This window comes from Aegilops tauschii, chromosome 4, assembly GCF_002575655.3.
Source record: "Aegilops tauschii subsp. strangulata cultivar AL8/78 chromosome 4, Aet v6.0, whole genome shotgun sequence".
Classification (NCBI taxonomy): Eukaryota; Viridiplantae; Streptophyta; class Magnoliopsida; order Poales; family Poaceae; genus Aegilops; species Aegilops tauschii.
The window spans coordinates 517,764,697-517,784,322 of NC_053038.3; the positions used below are offsets into that span (position 1 = coordinate 517,764,697).

Genomic DNA, 19,626 nt, shown 5'->3' on the forward strand with positions numbered 1-19,626 from the left:
TGCACGGGTAAAACTCAAATAAGAAGATCTAACTAGGAAGTTTAACTGAAGAACTCCGGTTTGCAAAAAGAATCAAATCAAACGGAGCAACGAAAATCAAACCACGAAAGAAACAAGATCCGATTACTAATCTGGACTAAAGTCAAATTTTACTGTATCAAAACCTTGTTCAAGTTGGTTAAACAGAAAGAGAACTTCGAGACGAAGATCTAGGCGCTTGAATCGCCTGATTTGGATAAACGAGCGAAAAGATAAACTAAAATGAAGTTTAGGGCAGAAATCACGATCAGAAATAATCGCGGAAAAACCCTGGAAAAAGAAAAACTGACGAACAGGCTAACAAACGAACGTTCGCTGTCTGTGACTAACGGATGAACGACGTTTGTTAAAATGAACGTACGGACGAACGTCCGCTAAATAGATAAAACCGACGGAAAACCGATCTAACAAAATAAACCGGAAACTAAAAAAAAGATCTAGATCTAGGGTTACCGAAATAAACCGACGAAAAAAAAACGGCGGCGGCGGCGGCTAACTCCAGCGAACGGCGGGGCGGCTCCGGCGGCTTGCGTGACGGGGCGGCGCCGGCCGGCAGCGGCGGCGCGACGCGCGGCTCGAGGCGGCGGCGGCGGGCTGGCGGGGTGGGCTGCGGGGCTAGGGGGGTTGGCTTATAAAGCCCCGGGCGGTGGCAGAGTCCGGGTCGCCCACGGCCCGGTAGGTCGGTTGACTTAAAAAAAAACAGTCCTGACACGGAAAAACAAACATAACTAATACTAAACTGACTCCGAAAATCCTGAAATAAATTTTCCTCGTCCTCTAAAAATATAGCGGACAAAGTGAACATTTATTTGGGCCTCTAATGCAATTTTGAAAAACGCATATTTTTTTTCCTAATTCAAATAAAATAGCGATAAAAACCAAATAATTGATTTTAATATTTTTCCTCCAATATTTCCTGTATTTTGGAGAAGTCATATTATCTCCTCTCATATTTTTAGTATGAAATATTTTCAGAGAGAAAAATAATTAAAACCAAAGTGATCCTTGTTTCGATATTTGAGAAAAAAAATTCAAATATGAGAACTAGGAAATCCCCAACTCTCTCCGAGGGTCCTTGAGTTGCTGAGAATTTCGAGGATCGCGAAACGAAATGAAAAAAAATGATATGCATGAATGACCTATGTATAACATTTCCAAATTGAAAATTTGGGACGTTACAACTTGTTTTGGCAATAAGCTGATATAAGCTGCAAAAAACCGACCCTAAGCTTCCACGGGAGTCCACAGCTGTTTTTCATTCTCCGAGTATTCTGTTTATGAACGAGGCACGTACTTTTGCCTTTCAAGAAAAGAATTGCGGATACAACTCTCCCGAAGTACGTGAGACGGGACCTACCGCAGCTGCTGTAGTTTCCTGAGTGTCCTTCATTTTTTTTGGTTGTTGTAAGTAACGAATTACGATCTCCTCCACACGTATATCTTACAAGCTAGACTCGATTTGATCTCTCATACTTTAGATCGATCGATGGTGCCGCCATCCTGGTCAAACCTCCCGCTAGACCTCGCCGACGCCGTGCTCCTCCGCCTCCCGCCGTGCCTCCTCAACAGCGTGCGCTTTGGCTGCCGTCAATGGCGTGCCGCCGTGCGGGAGAACCCCACCCTGCCGGCACACTTCCCGTGGATCGCGTTGCCAGACCTGAGTTTCTACAGCCTGCCCGGCTCTGCGTTCCGGCCGTTGCCGGTCCGCATCGACGCCCACCGGTAGGCCCTCACGCGCTCATGAGCCCTTTGTCCGTGGCCGCTGCCACCATGGTGCTCCCCGGACTCCACACCCTCCACAAGGCTTGCATGGGATTTTATGAAAATGCAAAATTAAAAAGGGGGTTTAGTGTTCAAGGCCTTACTTGCGCATCAAGTTTGGTGGATCATGCAGGAGCCTGAGTCCTTGAGTGCTCGGGTATTGAAATTTGTCTACACCCAGAACTAAGACCTTCTCTCGACAAGCGTTGGATGCAATTCATCACAAGCTCGGAGGTCGTTGTGTGAGGGAAGGGATATACTCAAACAAGGATTGATAGGAAGAATAGAAATGGGTGTGCGACCAATGTGTGGGATGAAAAGTGGTTACCATGGAACTTTGACTTGATGCCAGTTTGTGCAAGTTCTGATAATCCCCCAGTGATTGTCCCAGAGCACATGTGCTCAGCGACAATGGAGTGGAAGTTAGAGGCCATACAAACACAAAAGCTTGTGTCTGGTGTTGATCTAGTGCAATAGATTCCAATTAGTCACATCGCCTTGGAGAACTTTTGAGCACGGTGCTATGAGAATTCGGGAGTTTTCATGGTTAGATCGGCGCATAAAATAATATAGAGACCGAGTAGGTACAAGAGAGTTGGCTGGAAGGGAGGTCTGAACCTTCTAATGGTGATGAACTTGAGAATAACTAGAAAAGGTTGTGGAAAGTAACGGCACCTTCGAAGCTTCGTATGGTTGCTTGGTGCCCGAGTAGTTCTTAAGAAAAAGGGTTTTCCCCCGCTTTGTATTACAAAGCAATCACCGATACATTCAACGATAGGTGCTGGGGCCGCAACACAGATAAGCCCAAAGAAAACAGAGAAAAAAGAAAAAGAAACAAATGCCAACAACGGCAGATCAACAGAACGAAGACGACCGACGACCGCTGCACCCTTTGGAGAAGTACCACCACTCTCCCAGCACTCCGAAGCGCCGTGTACCAAGCAACACCTTCAAGAAGGAGGCGACGACGACGCCGCTGTTGCCCGGACTAGTCCTAGGGTTTCCCCCGGTACGCGGGGGGCAGTGAGGGGAGGGTGTACCCGACGCCCTTCAGGAAGGTCCGGCGGCACCCATAGGCGTCGCGGCGTCGGGGCCGGACGAGCCGCCAGAGATTTCTCCCAACCCAAACCCCCACCACCACCCCAGACGAATCATAGTGCACCACCCATCACGCCGCCCACCAACATGTGCCACCACGGTCACCGCATCAACTTCGCCGTCTCCCTGAGGTCACCGACACGAGGCCTGGAGGACGGGAGAGGAGATAATGGCCACGGGGGCATCCGCAACATCGCCGACGTGAGGGGACAACCACCACCGCCACCGCGGAGCCGACCGGACGCACGGACAAGGGGCCTGCCAGGCGCCAAGGCCCGGCCGGACCCGAAAAGGGGTCCGGACAGCCCCTGTCGTCACGTTGCAGCTCGCCGGCCGACGAAGCCGCCACCGCCCGCAGACCACCGCCTCCTCGCCGCCAACCAGGGAGCAGTGTCGCCGCGCACCGAGCCGCTGGCCCGCCCTAGCCCAGATGGAGCCCGAAAGGGCCCAGATCTGGGCCGCCCGGGCGCCACCGGCCACCAGCACCGCCACGCCGCCCCACGACCAACGGCTGCGCCGCCGCACCGAGGACCCCGAGGCCCGCCGCCGAGCCGCACCGCTGCAGGCCGAGCTGCACCGCCGCCAGCGGGAGGCCCCCGCGCCTCCCCAAGTGCGCGCGGGGAAAGAACGGCCCGCCGCCTCCGGCGCCGCGCGGGCAGGGCCCGGCGGACCTCGCCGGCGGCGGCGGGAGGAGAAGGACGGGGAGGTGGGGCTGGAGGAGAGGAGGAAGCGGGGGTCCGCCCGACGCCCGCGGGGGGTGCGCGAGCGGACAAGGCGGGGGAGGGGGGAGGGGAGGGGGGCGCGACGCGCGCGGCCGGAGGCCGGAGGTGGCGGGAGGGGAGGGGGGGCCGGCGGCGGCGGGGAGGAGCGGGGGGAGGAACCCTAGTCGCCTGGGGTTTCGCATTTCCCGAGTAGTTCTTTCCTACATACGGTTTAGGAGAGCTAGGAGGCAGATGGCAACTTTGGTTGTTTACTATATTTATATTTGCAGTGCCACCATTGACTCTTCGAGACACTCACTACTGGAGTCCAACTTGGCGAAAAGCGCCTGTGCATGAGAGATGGCAATGTTGTGTCACCCATGTATAGTGATGAGACGCCAGACCCAAAGCTTTGCTTTTTTGGTCTGAGAAATTCTCCGACCAAGGATCAATTCATAGGTGTTCTTGTTGCTCTCTGAGAATTCTGGTGGGCAAGAAGGAAGGCAATTCACGAGGAAAAATTCTAGAGCCCGCCATTCACTCATTTGTTTATTATGTGGCACCTCGACGATTTGAACGTGGTCTCGAGTGGTGTGAAGCATGCCTTGCGAAGTCTCGGGCGAGATGGATCCCTCCACCGTCGGTGTTTACCAAGGCGAGGTGCCGTGGCGAGGGCGTTAAACAAGGGCGCATTGGGCGTACGTGATCCTCTGTGATGAGTGTTTCATCTCCTAGCAGATCCGGCTGTGTTCGAGGCATATGCGTGCGTGGAGGCCAAGGTACCCGTTGAGGATCTACTGGCCTCGAAGCTCATGATCACCACGGGCTGGCTGGGCTGTGTCGGTGTGATCAACGATATCAATTCTCTTTGCCAAGAAGGACAGTACTGCATGATTGTTACGGAGATATATAGAAACTCGACAAGTGGGTTTTTGTACAGTAGATTCTCTCAGGAGCAGCGGGAAGCAAATGATATTGGACACTTCTCGAGCTTCACTTGGTATTCGACAAAAAAAAAAAAGACTGGTGAGCGAGAGCCGACAGGTCGTTTTAATTGGCGTTGTCCGGCCGGTTTTGGAGGCCTAGGAGTGGAAAGCTTTGCCTTGCCAATTATGCTAGGCGACCGATCTGCACGAGGCATGTGGTCTCTGATGCGGGGCAAAAGAAATCCCGGCCGTATAGGATCAGCTGTGAAAATCTTATTAAACCGACCGGCCGATGCAGGCCTGTGGCCTCCTCTGGGTAGAGTGGCGCCAAAGATGGTGCGGTCCTAGCTTGCCTGCCTTTACTCGCGTCTGTCCTGGTGGTGGTGATAGATTATGGGGTCGACAACTCAGTTGGCGTTGGGGCAGTAATTTCTTTTTTTTTGCCAATGGTTGGGGCAGTAACTTGATGCATGCATGCATGCAATGCAATTCATGATTTCCTGGATGTAGAGTCTTACATACACCACGTAGCTACGTGCCATGCAGTAACATATATGCTGATGGTTGTGGAGGGCCGGCGAATTCTTGTGCCAATCACGGATGGCATGGGCCCGTGCACGTACATGCTATTACTAGTGTCGTGACAAGGTGTGCTAAGCTCCAACGGACCTCATAATTATCTAGCCGGCATGTTCATAATCCCTCACCTGATTAAGAGAGAGAGAGAGCGCGCGAGCGAGAGAGAGAGAGAGAGAGAGAGAGAGAGAGAGAGAGAGAGAGAGAGAGGAGAGCATATATTACTCTCCCAAACAATCTCGTGATCGATGGGGGATTGTTACGGAAGTACAGCAGTACTTCCTCCCCTCTGAGATATAAGATGTTTTAACTTTTTGTGATCGAATATATACAAACACATTTTAGTGTGTTTGTTCACTCATTTTAGTCCGTATCTAGTTTATATTAAAATATTCAAAATATCTTATATTTGTGAACGAAGAGAGTACCTGAGTTTGAAATAGTGAGACAATTCTCGCATGGCATATATAGTACTATCTTTCACTTGAATAAGCCAAACAATGAAAACAACAAGAGTATTAGTATAAGAGTGAAAACAAGAAGAAGAAGAAAAAAGATCCCCTTGCCTTCTGGGTGAACAGTTGTAAATTACCAAGCTGTCCTTTGGTCAAGGAATTAATTCCATGAGAGAAACTCAACTGAAAGAAGAACATATGAATCAAACACACACGAGCTTGAGAAAAGCAAATCATTAACTTGATACCACACAGTCACAAACATAGCAGTTTCACATGCAGGTAGTCACCAAAGACCACTTTTGACATACAGACATACCGTACCGAAACCGAAAGAGCTACGGGATGCTTGCCGGTCAACTAGTGAATTTGGGGATCGGCGACCAATTTCGAGACCGATCATAGACGGAGAGACAAGTCGACGTCGTCCACGGCGCCGTGCACCGACCAGCTCCTGCCGTGCTTGTGCGCCTTGCCACCAGCAGCAGCCGTCCCAGCCGCAGACACGAGACCTGTGTCGTACCTGGGCCAGGGCAGCCTCTCGTCCCGCGCCGCAGCCGGCAAACCCTCCCCAGCGGCGGCGGTCTGCTGGCGGCGCTTGGCGACGCGGCGCTCGTGCTTATGCGCGTTCTGGTGGCCGCCGAGCGCCTGCGAGGTGATGAACTTGCGGTCACAGTACACGCAGAGGAAGAAGCCGACGCGGGGCTCCGGCGCCATTGGGCGGAGGGTGAGCTCCAGGCTCAGCTCCTCCTGTTCACTGCTCGGCTGTTCCATTCTAGTCATGGACTTACCGTCGTCTATATGTGAGCGCACCACAGCTAACTCACCACGCAAATTGTTGTGCTAACCAAAGGATTTTTAAATAGTACAGCTTAACGGGTTTGCACTGTTCATTTAGGATCTCGTTACTGTAGCCGATGGACGGACACCCCGCACGCCTCCCACCGGCCGTTGATTCGCTGACGGCGGTCGCAACGGAAGAGTGCCTGGGAGAATTTATCACACACACACAGAGGGTTGTTACCTTTTTTTTTTTTTTTTTTTTAAATTTTCATCATCTCCACTGAGGAGCCCCCCGTGAGTTGTTCTGCGGAAAACTGATCGGGGAATCAAAACAAGGTTGCAGTGCCTTAGCTAGAATATGGTGAACTCGTGATAGCACAGCTTGTTGGCTACACCAGGCGCCTGATTGTATTGCTTCTCTCCTTTTAGCGCATGATGTGGTCTACGATCCCTTATCAAATTAGTATTGCTTCTGCCCGTAGATATGAGAAGTGTTGAATGGGTATTTTCTGCAATGAATTCACTCAAGCTTAAGTTGAGAAATAGCATGGGTTATATGTTGGAATTACTGGGCTTTAGCCCATTTGTCATATCCAACAATTCCTAGGAAAATCCCGTATATGTGGCCCGTTCATGCATGATAAGAAAGAAGCTAAAATATTTTGTGGTAGTCGAAAATGAAACCAAATGGTTGTGAATGTTCCCATTCATCTCCGCATTGATATCGTTAATGTTTCGGTTTTGTTTCTCCATTGGTGTTTTGCTTTCTTCCTTCATTTCGTGCGTTGCCTCGTTTTTTTCATGTAAGAAAGAACCAGGAAAGCTTTTATCCTAGTGGAAAATGATACCGAATGCATTCATCTTCCCATTGATGACATTGTTGTTTCTGTTTCATCTTCCCATTAGTGTTTCGGCTTTGCTTCCACTTCTAGGTAATTAAGAGAGGTTGCTCCTCTTGTGATCCGGTGCGGGAGTGGGGCGATCAGATTTTTGGGGAGCGCTCTTGCCTAACTGACGGATCCTTGTTCATCGTGACTATGAACGGCGATATCCTCGTCGACGAGTTCCCCAACAACGACTTCTTCCCCGATGTTGATCACCTCCTCGGCGACATGACGAACTGTTGGGGAACGCAGTAATTTCAAAAAATTTCCTACGCACACGCAAGATCATGGTGATGCATAGCAACGAGAGGGGAGAGTGTTGTCCACATACCCTCGTAGACCGAAAGCGGAAGCGTTATGACAACGCGGTTGATGTAGTCGTACGTCTTCACGATCCGACCGATCCTAGTACCGAAAGTACGGCACCTCCGCGATCTGCACACGTTCGGCTCGGTGACGTCCCACGAACTCTTGATCCAGCTGAGTGTCGAGGGAGAGCTTCGTCAGCACGACAGCGTGATGACGGTGATGATGAAGCTAGCGGCGCAGGGCTTCGCCTAAGCACTGCAACGATATGACCGAGGTGGGTTATGGTGGAGGGGGGCACCGCACACGGCTAAGACAATGTCTGTTGTTCTGTCCTAGGGTGCCCCCTGCCCCCGTATGTAAAGGAGCAAGGGGGGAGGCCGGCTGGCCCTTGGGGCGCGCCAAGGAGGGGAGGAGTCCTCCTCCTAGTAGGAGTAGGACTCCCCCTTTCCTAGTCCAACCAGGAGGAGGAAGGGGGAAGGAAGGAGAGGGAGAGAGGGAGGGAAAGAGGGGGCGCCGCCCCCCTCCTTGTCCAATTCGTACTCCTCAAGGGGGGGGGCAGCCCTCAGGCCCCCTCCTCTCTCTCTCTCTCTCTCTCTCTCTCTCTCTCTCTCACAAGGCCCATGTTGGCCCATTTGTTCCCCCGGGGGTTTCGATAACCCCCCGACACTCCGATAATTATCCGGTGACCCCCGGAACTCATCCGGTGTCCGAATATAGTCATCCAATATATCAATCTTTATGTCTCGACCATTTCGAGACTCCTCGTCATGTCCGTGATCACATCCAGGACTCCGAACTATCTTCGGTACATCAAAACACATAAACGCATAATACCGATCGTCACCGAACGTTAAGCGTGCGGACCCTACGGGTTCGAGAACTATGTAGACATGACCGAGACACGTCTCGGGTCAATAACCAATAGAGGAACCTGGATGTTCATATTGGATCCCACATATTCTACGAAGATCTTTATCGGTCAAACCGCATAACAACATACGTTGTTCCCTTTGTCATCGGTATGTTACTTGCCGGAGATTCGATCGTCGGTATCTCAATACCTAGTTCAATCTCGTTACCGGCAAGTCTCTTTACTCGTTCCATAATGCATCATCCCGCAACTAACTCATTAGTCACATTGCTTGCAAGGCTTATAGTGATGTGCATTACCGAGAGGGCCCAGAGATACCTCTCCGACAATCGAAGTGACAAATCCTAATCTCGATCTATGCCAACTCAACAAGTACCAACGGAGACACTTGTAGAGAACTTTTATAATCACCCAGTTACGTTGTGACATTTGGTAGCACACTAAGTGTTCCTCCGGTATTCGGGAGTTGCATAATCTCATAGTCATAGGAACATGTATAAGTCATGAAGAAAGCAATAGCAACATACTAAACGATCAAGTGCTAAGCTAACGGAATGGGTCAAGTCAATCACATCATTCTCTAATGATGTGATCCTGTTAATCAAATGACAACTCATGTCTATGGCTAGGAAACTTAACCATCTTTGATTCAACGAGCTAGTTAAGTAGAGGCATACTAGTGACACTCTGTTTGTCTATGTATTCACACATGTACTAAGTTTTCGGTTAATACAATTCTAGCATGAATAATAACCATTTATCATGATATAAGGAAATATAAATAACAAATATTATTGCCTCTAGGGCATATTTCCTTCACGAGCAACTCACCTACATCCTCTTTCGCTGCTCTGTATGTCATCTTACCATCTCTGTTACAGTTAGCATTTGGTTTACTGCAAGTAACAATCGATATGAATATGATACTTGTTTCTTAATTATGATCTCGATTGCATGTTATTCATATTTTACCCACTGTTTTTCTGGATTAAACTTCATGGAAAATTCCTTAAAAATATTCAACATGATACTCTTTTGGGTCATTGTCTAGTCACATTACCTTGGTCTACCACTCTCTCTGTTAAACTTCCCCCTCGACCTTCCAACCTATTGACCAATATTTCTTCAGACACCTCACTCGTCGAGCAGCTTCCTGCTCTCTTGCGGAGTTAGGTTAACTCGTAAGGACTGATGAGTCCATTGTCAATCTTCTCGTTGACCCATGCGTAACCGAGCCTATCAGGCCACATGCTGCTAATAATGGGACAAATATGTATTGCTCCTCCAACTCTCCCAATACGTCATCATGGTCGAGGTGAACTCTGTGTGTTCCCCATCTCTCCCCAAAGTATTGTGTTTCCCTTAACCCACCGCCCCCGCTCTTTCCTCCTAGCTTGCTCCCGTGCAAAGCTGCACAATAGTACATTGACTATCTGCTCACCGGTGTTTAGACACTAAGGGAACCACTGCTGTGTTGGCCTGGCCCTTTAGTGGATGAGGTTAGTGCTAATTCCTATCTTGGATGCCATGATTTGCTGACCAGTGGGGCCTGAGCTTAATTAAAATAGTAACCAGTTCTGAAATAATTATAGTCCTGTTGGTGGGTTCCACAGTCTAGTTTGGCTTAGTTGAAGCTGACTTTGGCCACAATGTGGAAAGACCGATTCTAAAACCGATAGCACATAAGCCACAATACCGCTCTGTTCTACTTTTAGACGATCCATTTCCAGTTTTGGAACATGGGGGACCTAATGTAGGAAAAGAAAGATACCAATTGTCTAGATGTAAACTTAAGGGACCAAAAATAGACATTTTCTCAAAGAAAATGGCGCTCATACCGTAAGGTATGCACAAAGTGTCAACATCGAACATTGCAAGGTTACAAATAGAGCATATGTTTCCTTCAGTGAAAAAGGACACTCGTTTACAACCATCATGCATCAGGGCTCTGGGAAAGTGCCGAGGAGGCAAAAAAAAAAAAACTCCCATTTTTGACTATGCCCGACACATAGTCACAACTTACGGGTTGGTATAAGATATTTGGAAGTGGTACTTGGGCACCCAACATGTCAGCTATCGTTATTTTAGGAAAAACATGTATTAGGGTGTCACTACTGACAGTTAATAGTTTGCCAGTATTTACACAATCACCACCGACAGGACCATTTCGTAGCCCGTCAGTGGAGAGGTACCTCAGCGGTATGTATTACTCCCTCCGTTCGTAAATATAAGTTTTTGGAGAGATTCCACTATAAACCACATACGGATATATGTATATGCATTTTAGAGTGTAGATTCACTCATTTTGCTCCATATGTAGTATATAGTGAAATCTCTACAAAGACTTGTATTTAGGAACGGAGGGAGTACAATGGTGGCCTCACCGCTCACCGCTAACAGGTGGACCTGCGGCGCGTCATTTCGTGGCGAGTCAACATTGCACGATCGTCTGTGACTTATAGTCAATGGCCTATCGACCAGTGTTGACTCATGAGCTACGACGTTTTTCTGTAGTAATGCTTGTGCCAAGTTGGTCTGGGTTCTTCAAAAAAGTTTAGTTAGTTTGGCCATGGTTAGTATCGCAAGGAAATAGGTTCAAATGAAAATGAAACCACCAAAACTTGTAGATTGCCATATATAACTAGAAAAAATCCAGTCCTTCCGTGATTAACCCTAGGACGATTTCAATAGGTATGTTTAGATGGTGACCAAAGCTAGCTCATCCTACAATCATTTTTGTCATGACTATAGATTTGCTATTTGTTAGGATGATGAATATGCAATTCTGAGCCTAGGCTCATTTGCACCCGGCGAACAGTAAATTGAAAAAAATTCAGAAAAATTCAATAAAATACATTTTTTACATGGAAAATATTTGAATGTGTGAGGTGCATGCCAAATTTTAAAGCATTTAGACATCTGAGTAGCTCTCACGAAAAAAAACCCGGGTCTGAGCAGTGCACAAACAGTAAACTTTTTCGACAGAATCAAAATTGTTTTTTTTGCTGAGAGCTACTTAGACATCTAAATGTTCCGAATTTTGGTATGTACATTACACACTCAGGCATCTTTCTCCACAAAAAAATCAAGAGGTTTTTTTGAGTTTATTTAGTATTTTCAACGATTTTATATTTCAATCCAAGCTCATCTGAGCCTGGGAGCCAAAACGCCTCACTCTTAGGGTGATTGCTAATCTTGTGACCTGCCAATGGGTCTTTCTCCACTCTAAGTGTTTCACGCCATTTAGCCCTCGCTATATCTTGTCGAAGCTCAGGGTAACACTGGAGCAACACGCTGAAGCATCCAATCTTGGCTGAGCACGCAGCATCTCTTGGACGTTTGTTTGGCAAGAAAATGACTGGACGTCGATCACTGTGGTGAGCGGGAGGCCGTTTAGTTTAGCGTTGTGCATTCAGACCCAGCAGCGGAAAGTTTTCACTTTCCAAATCTACTAGGCGATCAGGAGTATGTGGTCTCTGATGCACCCACCCACACACACACAACAAAATCTATCGACCGCGCACCAGAAATTCTTAAAGCGACGCAGGTCTCATTGTCTGTGGCCTCTGATGTGTGTGGCGCCAAAGATGCATGACCATAGTGTCGTTGTATTGGTATATGTGGACCTAGCTAGCTAGCTTGTCTTACTCCCGCCCGTCCACATTACTACCTTTCTCAACGGTAACAGAACACGTTGGGTCGCTACTCACTCCGACGAAGGCAAAGGAGCGTTTGGTTACTGGATCTATCCGCTGGAAGATGGTAGCACGGAATATCTTCAACCGGTTTGGATGGCGGTCATGTAGTAGGATAGGCAATTAGTTTACCTATCTCTCTTATGCCAGCCGGTTGTGGCGTCCTTTTTGTGGCTAGTTTGTCCTTTGGCCCTTTTAGCTTTGTGTGAGCTCTTCTTTTCGAAAAAAAACATAACACGTTGGCATTATTTTCTTACAATGCTGCTGGTACTTGTGATATGGGGTCCTGCTCACGTAGGCCGCGTCAGTACCTCTGTCTCCGTTGGCAGTAACTTTATGCATGCATGATTCCGGAATGATGCAGCCTGCTGCCATCGACGCCTACCACACTGCCGCCCCTTATTCCGCTGTCACACTCGCGCTCGGGCCCAATTCCAAGAGCGTGACCATGCCACATGTTGCCGCCGTGCGAGCGCTGGTAGTGCTGTAGGCGCCACGTCCCCGCCACCGGCCGGCCGTACGTGGATTTGCGCTGCACCAATGGTTCCGGAGGGTTCCTACGCGTACGCGTCATGACAGGGAGAGCTAAGCTCCAACGGGTCGGAGGTGGCATATTTCCAATACGACGCACGTTGCTCCCGTGAGATTCACATAAGATTCGAGTGTCATTATATACACAATTTTTCACCGGGAAGGACGAGATTCCGGACAAAGAATGATGTTTCTTTTAGGGCATCTCTCTCAAACCGTCTGCATCCATTGGACCGCGCTGTTTGGACCACGGAAACCATCCAACATTGTTCTATATCAGTCCGCGGCATGGTCTAGACGTGTTTTCTCTCGCAAACTAGAGAGAAACATGGGAGGGCTTTGCGGAAGTCCAGACACGCGAATCATTGCTCTCTGCTCCCCGGCCCATCCAAAAGGAAGGTAGAGCCCGCACTTTTGAAGCATCCCGCACTGTTTCCGCGCGAAAATCCCCCATTCTCTTCTTTCATCCCCCCTCTCCGCCCAATCTTGTTCTTTTCTCTCACCCTCTACTTCCTTCCACTGCCGACACATGGAACCGTCGGAGATGGAGCCGGTGGAGGTGTTGAAGGATCCAAGCATCACGCTCGCCCGCAAGATCACCTCGGCGACGCAGCAACCTCATATTTGCCGGCGTGGCCGGCTAGCCTCCATTTTGAATGAACACTTTGCATATTTCACAAGCAAATATATAGTTTCACAAGGTAACATAGTTTTCGCAGCCAAATATAAAACATAGTTTTACAAGCCTGAATATAAATTAAATTGTTCTCACATAGTTTTACAAGCCAAATAAAAAGGATACATCTATTGGTTGCCAACATGAGCCCACATACGGTTGACCAAATCATTTTGCAGCTGCATGTGAGTTTCCAATCACGCATTTCATGATGAAATTGGGTGAACTGTTCAAACGTTGCCGCTCCTCCATGCTCAGGCACAGCATTCTCACCCTGAAACTGAAACCCTTGATCGTAGATACGTTCCGGAAGCTCATCTTCTACGATCATATAGTGCATGATCACACAAGCAGTCATCACCTCCCACAGCTTCTTCATGCTCCAAGTCCTAGCAGGATACCGAACGATGCCCCATCGAGATTGCAAAACACCAAAGGCATGCTGGACGTCCTTCCTAGCATTCTCTTGCTTTTGAGCAAATCTTTTTCTCTTCTCTCCGACAGGGTTGGGGATTGCTTCACAATAGTGGTCCACTAAGAATAGATACCGTCACATAGGTGGTATCCTTTGTCGTAGTTGTGGCCGTTGATGGTAGCATTCACCGGCGGGTTGTTGCCTTCGGCAAGCCTTGCAAACACGGGCGAGCGTTGAAGCACGTTGATATCATTGTGTGATCCGGCCATGCCGAAGAAAGAGTGCCAGATCAAGAGATCTTGTGATGCCACGGCCTCAACTATGACAGTGCAAGCCCCGACATGGCCCTTATATTGCCCTTGGCAAGCAGAAGGGCAGTTCTTTCACTCCCAGTGCATGGAGTCTATCCTGCCAAGCATCCCTGTGAAGCTCCTGCGGGCATTCATAGCCAAGAAGCGGGCTGTATCTTAAGGAGTCGGCTCTCTCAAGTACTCAGGGCCAAACTCATCAATCACAGCCTTGCAGAAGTTGTACAAGGAGTCTAGCTAGGCACGTAGACTCGCTCATACGGACGTACTCGTCAATGAGATCAACGAGCGTGTCAGGACGAAGGAGTTGGCTGGGCGGCGAGGCGGCTTCTTGGTCGCGGCTGTGTCGAGGAGTGGGGTGGGAACCTTTCGGATCCCAGGCGGCGAGCGGTGTTGTAGGTGGGGGGCGGCGGGGGGGGGGGGGGGTGTTGCGGCTCCAGCAGCTGGCAAAGGCACCGGAAAATGGGCGGCGGCGGCGACGACGAAGGAGGCGGGTGAGGTTTTGCTGTTGGAATGGGAGAGGATGGCCAATGTGCCACCGACTAGCGGACCGGAGGGGGGGGGGGGGGGGGGGGGAGTAGATTATGTCATGAGCAGCACGAAGCAAATGAGAGGCTGGGGAGGATGGCAACTTCATTTGATATTGGACGCCTGCCCTTTTCCAAAAAGAAAAGAAAAGAGTAATAAAGGCTGTGCTGAGCGAGATCCGAGAGGTCGTTTTACTTAGCGTTGCCTGCCTGTTTGGGGCCTAGGAGTGGAAAGCTTTGCCTTGCCAATTATGCTAGGCGTCCAGATCTGCACGATGCGGTCTCTGATGCGGGGCATTGGGCAAAAGCGACCCAGGCCGCATCTGCTGAAAATCTTAAACCGACCGGCAGATGCCTCCTCTCCTCCCTCCTCTGGGTAGGGTGGCGCCAAAGATGGCGTGGTCCTAGCTAGCTAGCCTGTCTTGTCGCGTCCGTCCTTGTCCAGGCCGGTTCACCTAGCTTTCTCAAGAGAAACATAACACGTTGGGATTATTACATCTGTTGTCCAGTACTACATACCTAAAATGTTGCTGCTGCTTGTGATTAATTATCGTCAGATGAGCATGCTGCATGTGGGTGTCATCTCATCAGAGATTTAGCAGAAGGGACTAGCTCTAGATGATAGTAATGCTATAATACTCCTATACCACGTTAGGTGCATTATCCGGGACTGGCTAAATATGTTAACTATGGCTCAAGAACACCATTAACTAGTGTGCATTACATTCGGCAATGAGACATGCATGCCCAATATGTGCATGTCTTACATTCTGTCTCTGTATCTTAATTAGAACTTTAGAAGATACACCTTCCGTTCTAAAATAATTGAAGTTCGAGGTTTGTCCGAAGTCAAATTTGCTTCAGTTTGACCAACTATGAAAAAAAACATGGTAAGATCTACATCACCAAATACACATAGTATGAAAATATATTTCTTAAAGAATCTAAAGAGACTAATTTGGTGTTGTAGATGTTAATATAATTTTCTATAGACTTGGTCGAACTTATACAAGTTTGACTTAGGATAAACATAGAACTTCAATTATTTTGAAACGGAGGTAGTACATAGTAATGTTTTCATGCTGTAATTTCCACCACAATTTCTCCGAGTGGCTGTTGCAGCCTTGCAGTAACTATAGCCAGAAGCTATACAGTCCCCATCGATCGATTGGGCATCCGCATTGTTACAAAAGTATAGTACCTGCGTTTGAAATAGTGAGGGAATTCTCACATGCAATATACAGTACTGCATCTGAGTCACTTGAATAAGCGAAGCAATGAAAGCAACAATTAACAGAAGAGTAGTAGAATGGTGAAAACAAGAAAAATTGAAATCTCCTTGCCTTCTCTATATAGTGACCAAACTGTCTATCTGGTCAAGGAATCCCATAAGAGAAACTCAACTGAAAGAAGAACATATGGATCAAACGGACACACGAGGTTGACACAAGCAAATCATTTACTTGACATGTGTCAAGCTAATCAAGATACTCCCACAAACATATAGGAGCAGTTTCACGTGCTTGTAGTCACCAAAGAGGACTTTTAACATACCGAAAGAGCTAGCGGATGCGCGACGGTGAACTAGTGCATCTGGAGATCAGGGACCAGTTAGCAGACCTATCATAGACGAAGAGACAAGTCGACGTCGACCACGGCGCCACCGTGCTCCGGCCTGCTCCTGCCGTGCTTGTGCGCCTTGACAGCAGGAGCAGCCGTCCAGGCCGCAGACATGAAACCGCCGCCGTGCCAGGGCAGCCTCTCGTCCGGCGCTGCAGCAGGCGCACCCTGCCGAGCGGCAGCGGCTTGCCGGCGGCGCTTGGCGACGTTGCGCTCGTGCTTATGTGCGTTTTGGTGGCCGCCGAGCGCCTGCGAGGTGACGAACTTGCGGTTGCAGTACACGCAGAGGAAGAAACCGGGGCGGGGCTCGGACGCCATGGGGCGGAGGGTGAGCTCCAGGCACAGCTCCTCCTGCTCACCGGTCAGCTGTTCCATTCTAGTCATGGACTTACCGTCGTCTATATGCGAGGGTGAAACCTTAATTCGCCACGCAAACTGCTGTGCTACCCCAAGGATTTTTATATAGCACAGCTTAACGGGTTTTGCACTGTTCATTGGGATCTCGTTACTGTAGCCGGTGGCCGGACACGGCGCACATCTCCCGCCGACCGCTGATTGGCTGACGGCGGTCGCTACCGAAGAGTAGCTGGGAGGATTTATCACACATGCATTGAGGGTTGATATTCGTTTCATCTCGACTGAGGAGCGCTCCGCGAGTTTGCTCTGCTGAAAATCATTGGGAATCAAAATAGGGTTGCAGATGCTTTTAGCTAGAACTAGCAAAGTGTCCCCCTCGGTGCGCAGGCTAGACCTTTCGAAATTTTAACAATGAGAACATGTTATTTAGTTTGTTTAAAAAAATGGGACCAAATGTGATGGCGTTGCAAATATAAGACTTTTGAGAACATAGTTTAGTCTTATGTATGATTGGTTTTCTCATCTATAGATAAACATATATTGTATCCATTCATCACTTAACTGGTTATTATCCATGATGCACTAAATGTATTTTTTATGATGAATCGCATTGGGCAATTATATTTGTATAATTTTTAAACACGTTCAATAGATTTAGCTTCCAAAATTAAATTACCATTAAGTATAAATATGTGCTACTTTGATTATAGAAATGTTTATAAACAACACACAACTAAAACTAATTGATTTGTGATAGAAAAACATTATTGATAGCTAAAACCATTGTTCTAGATTGTTTCACTACCTTTGACCGTACAAAACAAATGTCAGAAAGACGAAAGGGTAGAACATATACGTAAATCTAAAAGGGCTGGAAGGATATGTTGAATTTACAAATGTACGGCCTACAAACTTTGAAGAGTTGTACTTCTTCTTCTTCACCTAAAATTTCTTGTATTCACCCCATTTTGGAATAACTATGTACTTCGAGTTTGTATTTATAATTACTCGTGCCTTTACTTTCATAGCATAAAATACTATATAAGATGACAGATACTCGTCTACATGCACTCTATTTTGTAGCCATTAATGGTTACATTATTTTGGCTTTACCAACTATGTGCATTTTTTTAAGTATATTTGGACATGTTCATAAAAAATATTAATCTTACTCTATATAAGGGTTTGCATAGTGAATAATTTTATTTCTTCTCTGAACTTCTTTTTCATCAATTTTTTCCTTGAAACAAGACTAAACAACTAAAATCATAATTTCGTTTCTTGAAGAAACTACCAGTACCTCACATTAGCACTAGTACCAATGGTTCTTATAACCTCCCAAATTGGTTCCCAGGATTCGTGATGCATATAGTAGCAAGTCTGCACTGGATGGAAACACATGTTTTTTCTTGGGTATTTGTTGTTGGTCCTACTGCGATTGAAGAACGCACGATAGGACAGGGGTTTAGTAGCAGTGTCTTGAAGTGGATAAAGACATGTCGCATTATGATGTCTACTACACAACTTGTTCTTGTAGACTCGTGTTGGGCCTCCAAGCGTAGAGTTTTGTAGGACAGTAGTAAATTTCTCTCAAGTGGATGACCTAAGGTTTATCAATTTGTGGGAGGCGTAGGATGAAGATGGTCTCTTTCAAACAACCGTGCAACCAAATAACAAAAAGTCTCTTGTGTCCCCAACACACCAAATACAATGGTAAATTTTATAGGTGCACTAGTACGGCGAAGAGATGGTGATACAAGTGTAGTAATGATAGTAGATACTGATTTTTGTAATAGTAACAATAAAAAACAGCAAGGTAGCAAGTAACAAAAGTGAGCACAAACGGTATTGCAATGATTGAAAATGAAGCCTAGGGTCCATACTTTCGCTAGTGCAATCTCTCAACAATGCTAATACAATTGGATCATATAACCATCCCTCAATGAGCGATGAAGAATCACTCCAAAGTTCTTATCTAGTGGAGAATATAAGACGAAATTGTTGTAGGGTACGAAACCACCTCAAAGTTATCCTTTCCGATCAATCTATCCAAGAGTTCCTACTAAAGTAACACCAAGTTATACTTTCCAATCGATCTATCCAAGAGTTCGTACTAAAATAACACCATATGATACATATCAACGAACTCTAATGTCACCTAGATACTCCAATGTCACCACGAGTATCCGTGAGTTGATTATACGGTATGCATCAAATAATTTCAGATTCATAATACTCAATCCAACACAAAGAACCTCAAAGAGTGCCCCAAGATTTCTACCGAGAGACAAGGACGAAAACGTGCATCAACCCCTATGCATAGATTACCCCAATGTCACCTCTGGAATCCGCGAGTTGAGTGCCAAAACATATATCGAGTGAATCAATATGATACTTCATTGTCACCACGGGTATTCATAGCAAGACATACATCAAGTGCTCTCAAATCCATAAAAGTATTCAATCCGATAATAATGAAATCTCAAAGGGAAAACTCAATTTATCACAATAAGATAGAGAGGGGGAAACACCATATGATCCAACTATATTAACAAAGCTCGCGATACATTAAGATCGTGCCAAATCAAGAAAGAAAGAAAGAGAGAGAGAGAGAGAGAGAGAGAGAGAGATTAAACACATAGGTACTTATACAAACCCTCAGCCCCGAGGGTGGACTACTCCCTCGTCATCATGGTGGACACCGAGATGATGAAGATGGCCACCGGTGATGATTTCTCCCTCCGGTAGGGTGCTGGAACGGGGTCTAGATTTGTTTTTCGTGCTACAGAGGCTTGCGGCGGAGGAACTTCTGATCTAGGTTAACTTTCGGGGGTTTCTGCATATGTAGGATTTTTTGGCATCGGTTTCACGCGAAGATGTGCCTCAGGGGACCCACTACCCACCAGGGCACACCAAGGAGGTATGGCATGCCCTAGTGCCTTGTGGGCAGAGCCCCCCTGGTGGTTCTTTGTTCCATTATTTATCTTTTCTTCCAAAAAAATCATCAAAAAGTTTCGTCCAATTTCGAGAACTTTTGTTTCTGCACAAAAAACATCACTGTAGTTCTGCTGAAAACAGCGCCAGTCCGGGTTAG

General features: G+C 47.4%; 1 protein-coding gene across 1 annotated transcript; it reads right to left on the reverse strand.

Annotated features, from left to right (window-relative positions):
• Positions 1 to 5,955: 5,955 nt before the first annotated feature.
• On the reverse strand, positions 5,956 to 6,339 carry LOC109754815 (zinc finger protein 2). Its single transcript, XM_020313713.2, has one exon. It carries the CDS (start codon positions 6,337 to 6,339, stop codon positions 5,956 to 5,958), a length of 384 nt encoding a protein of 127 aa, XP_020169302.1.
• Positions 6,340 to 19,626: the final 13,287 nt, after the last annotated feature.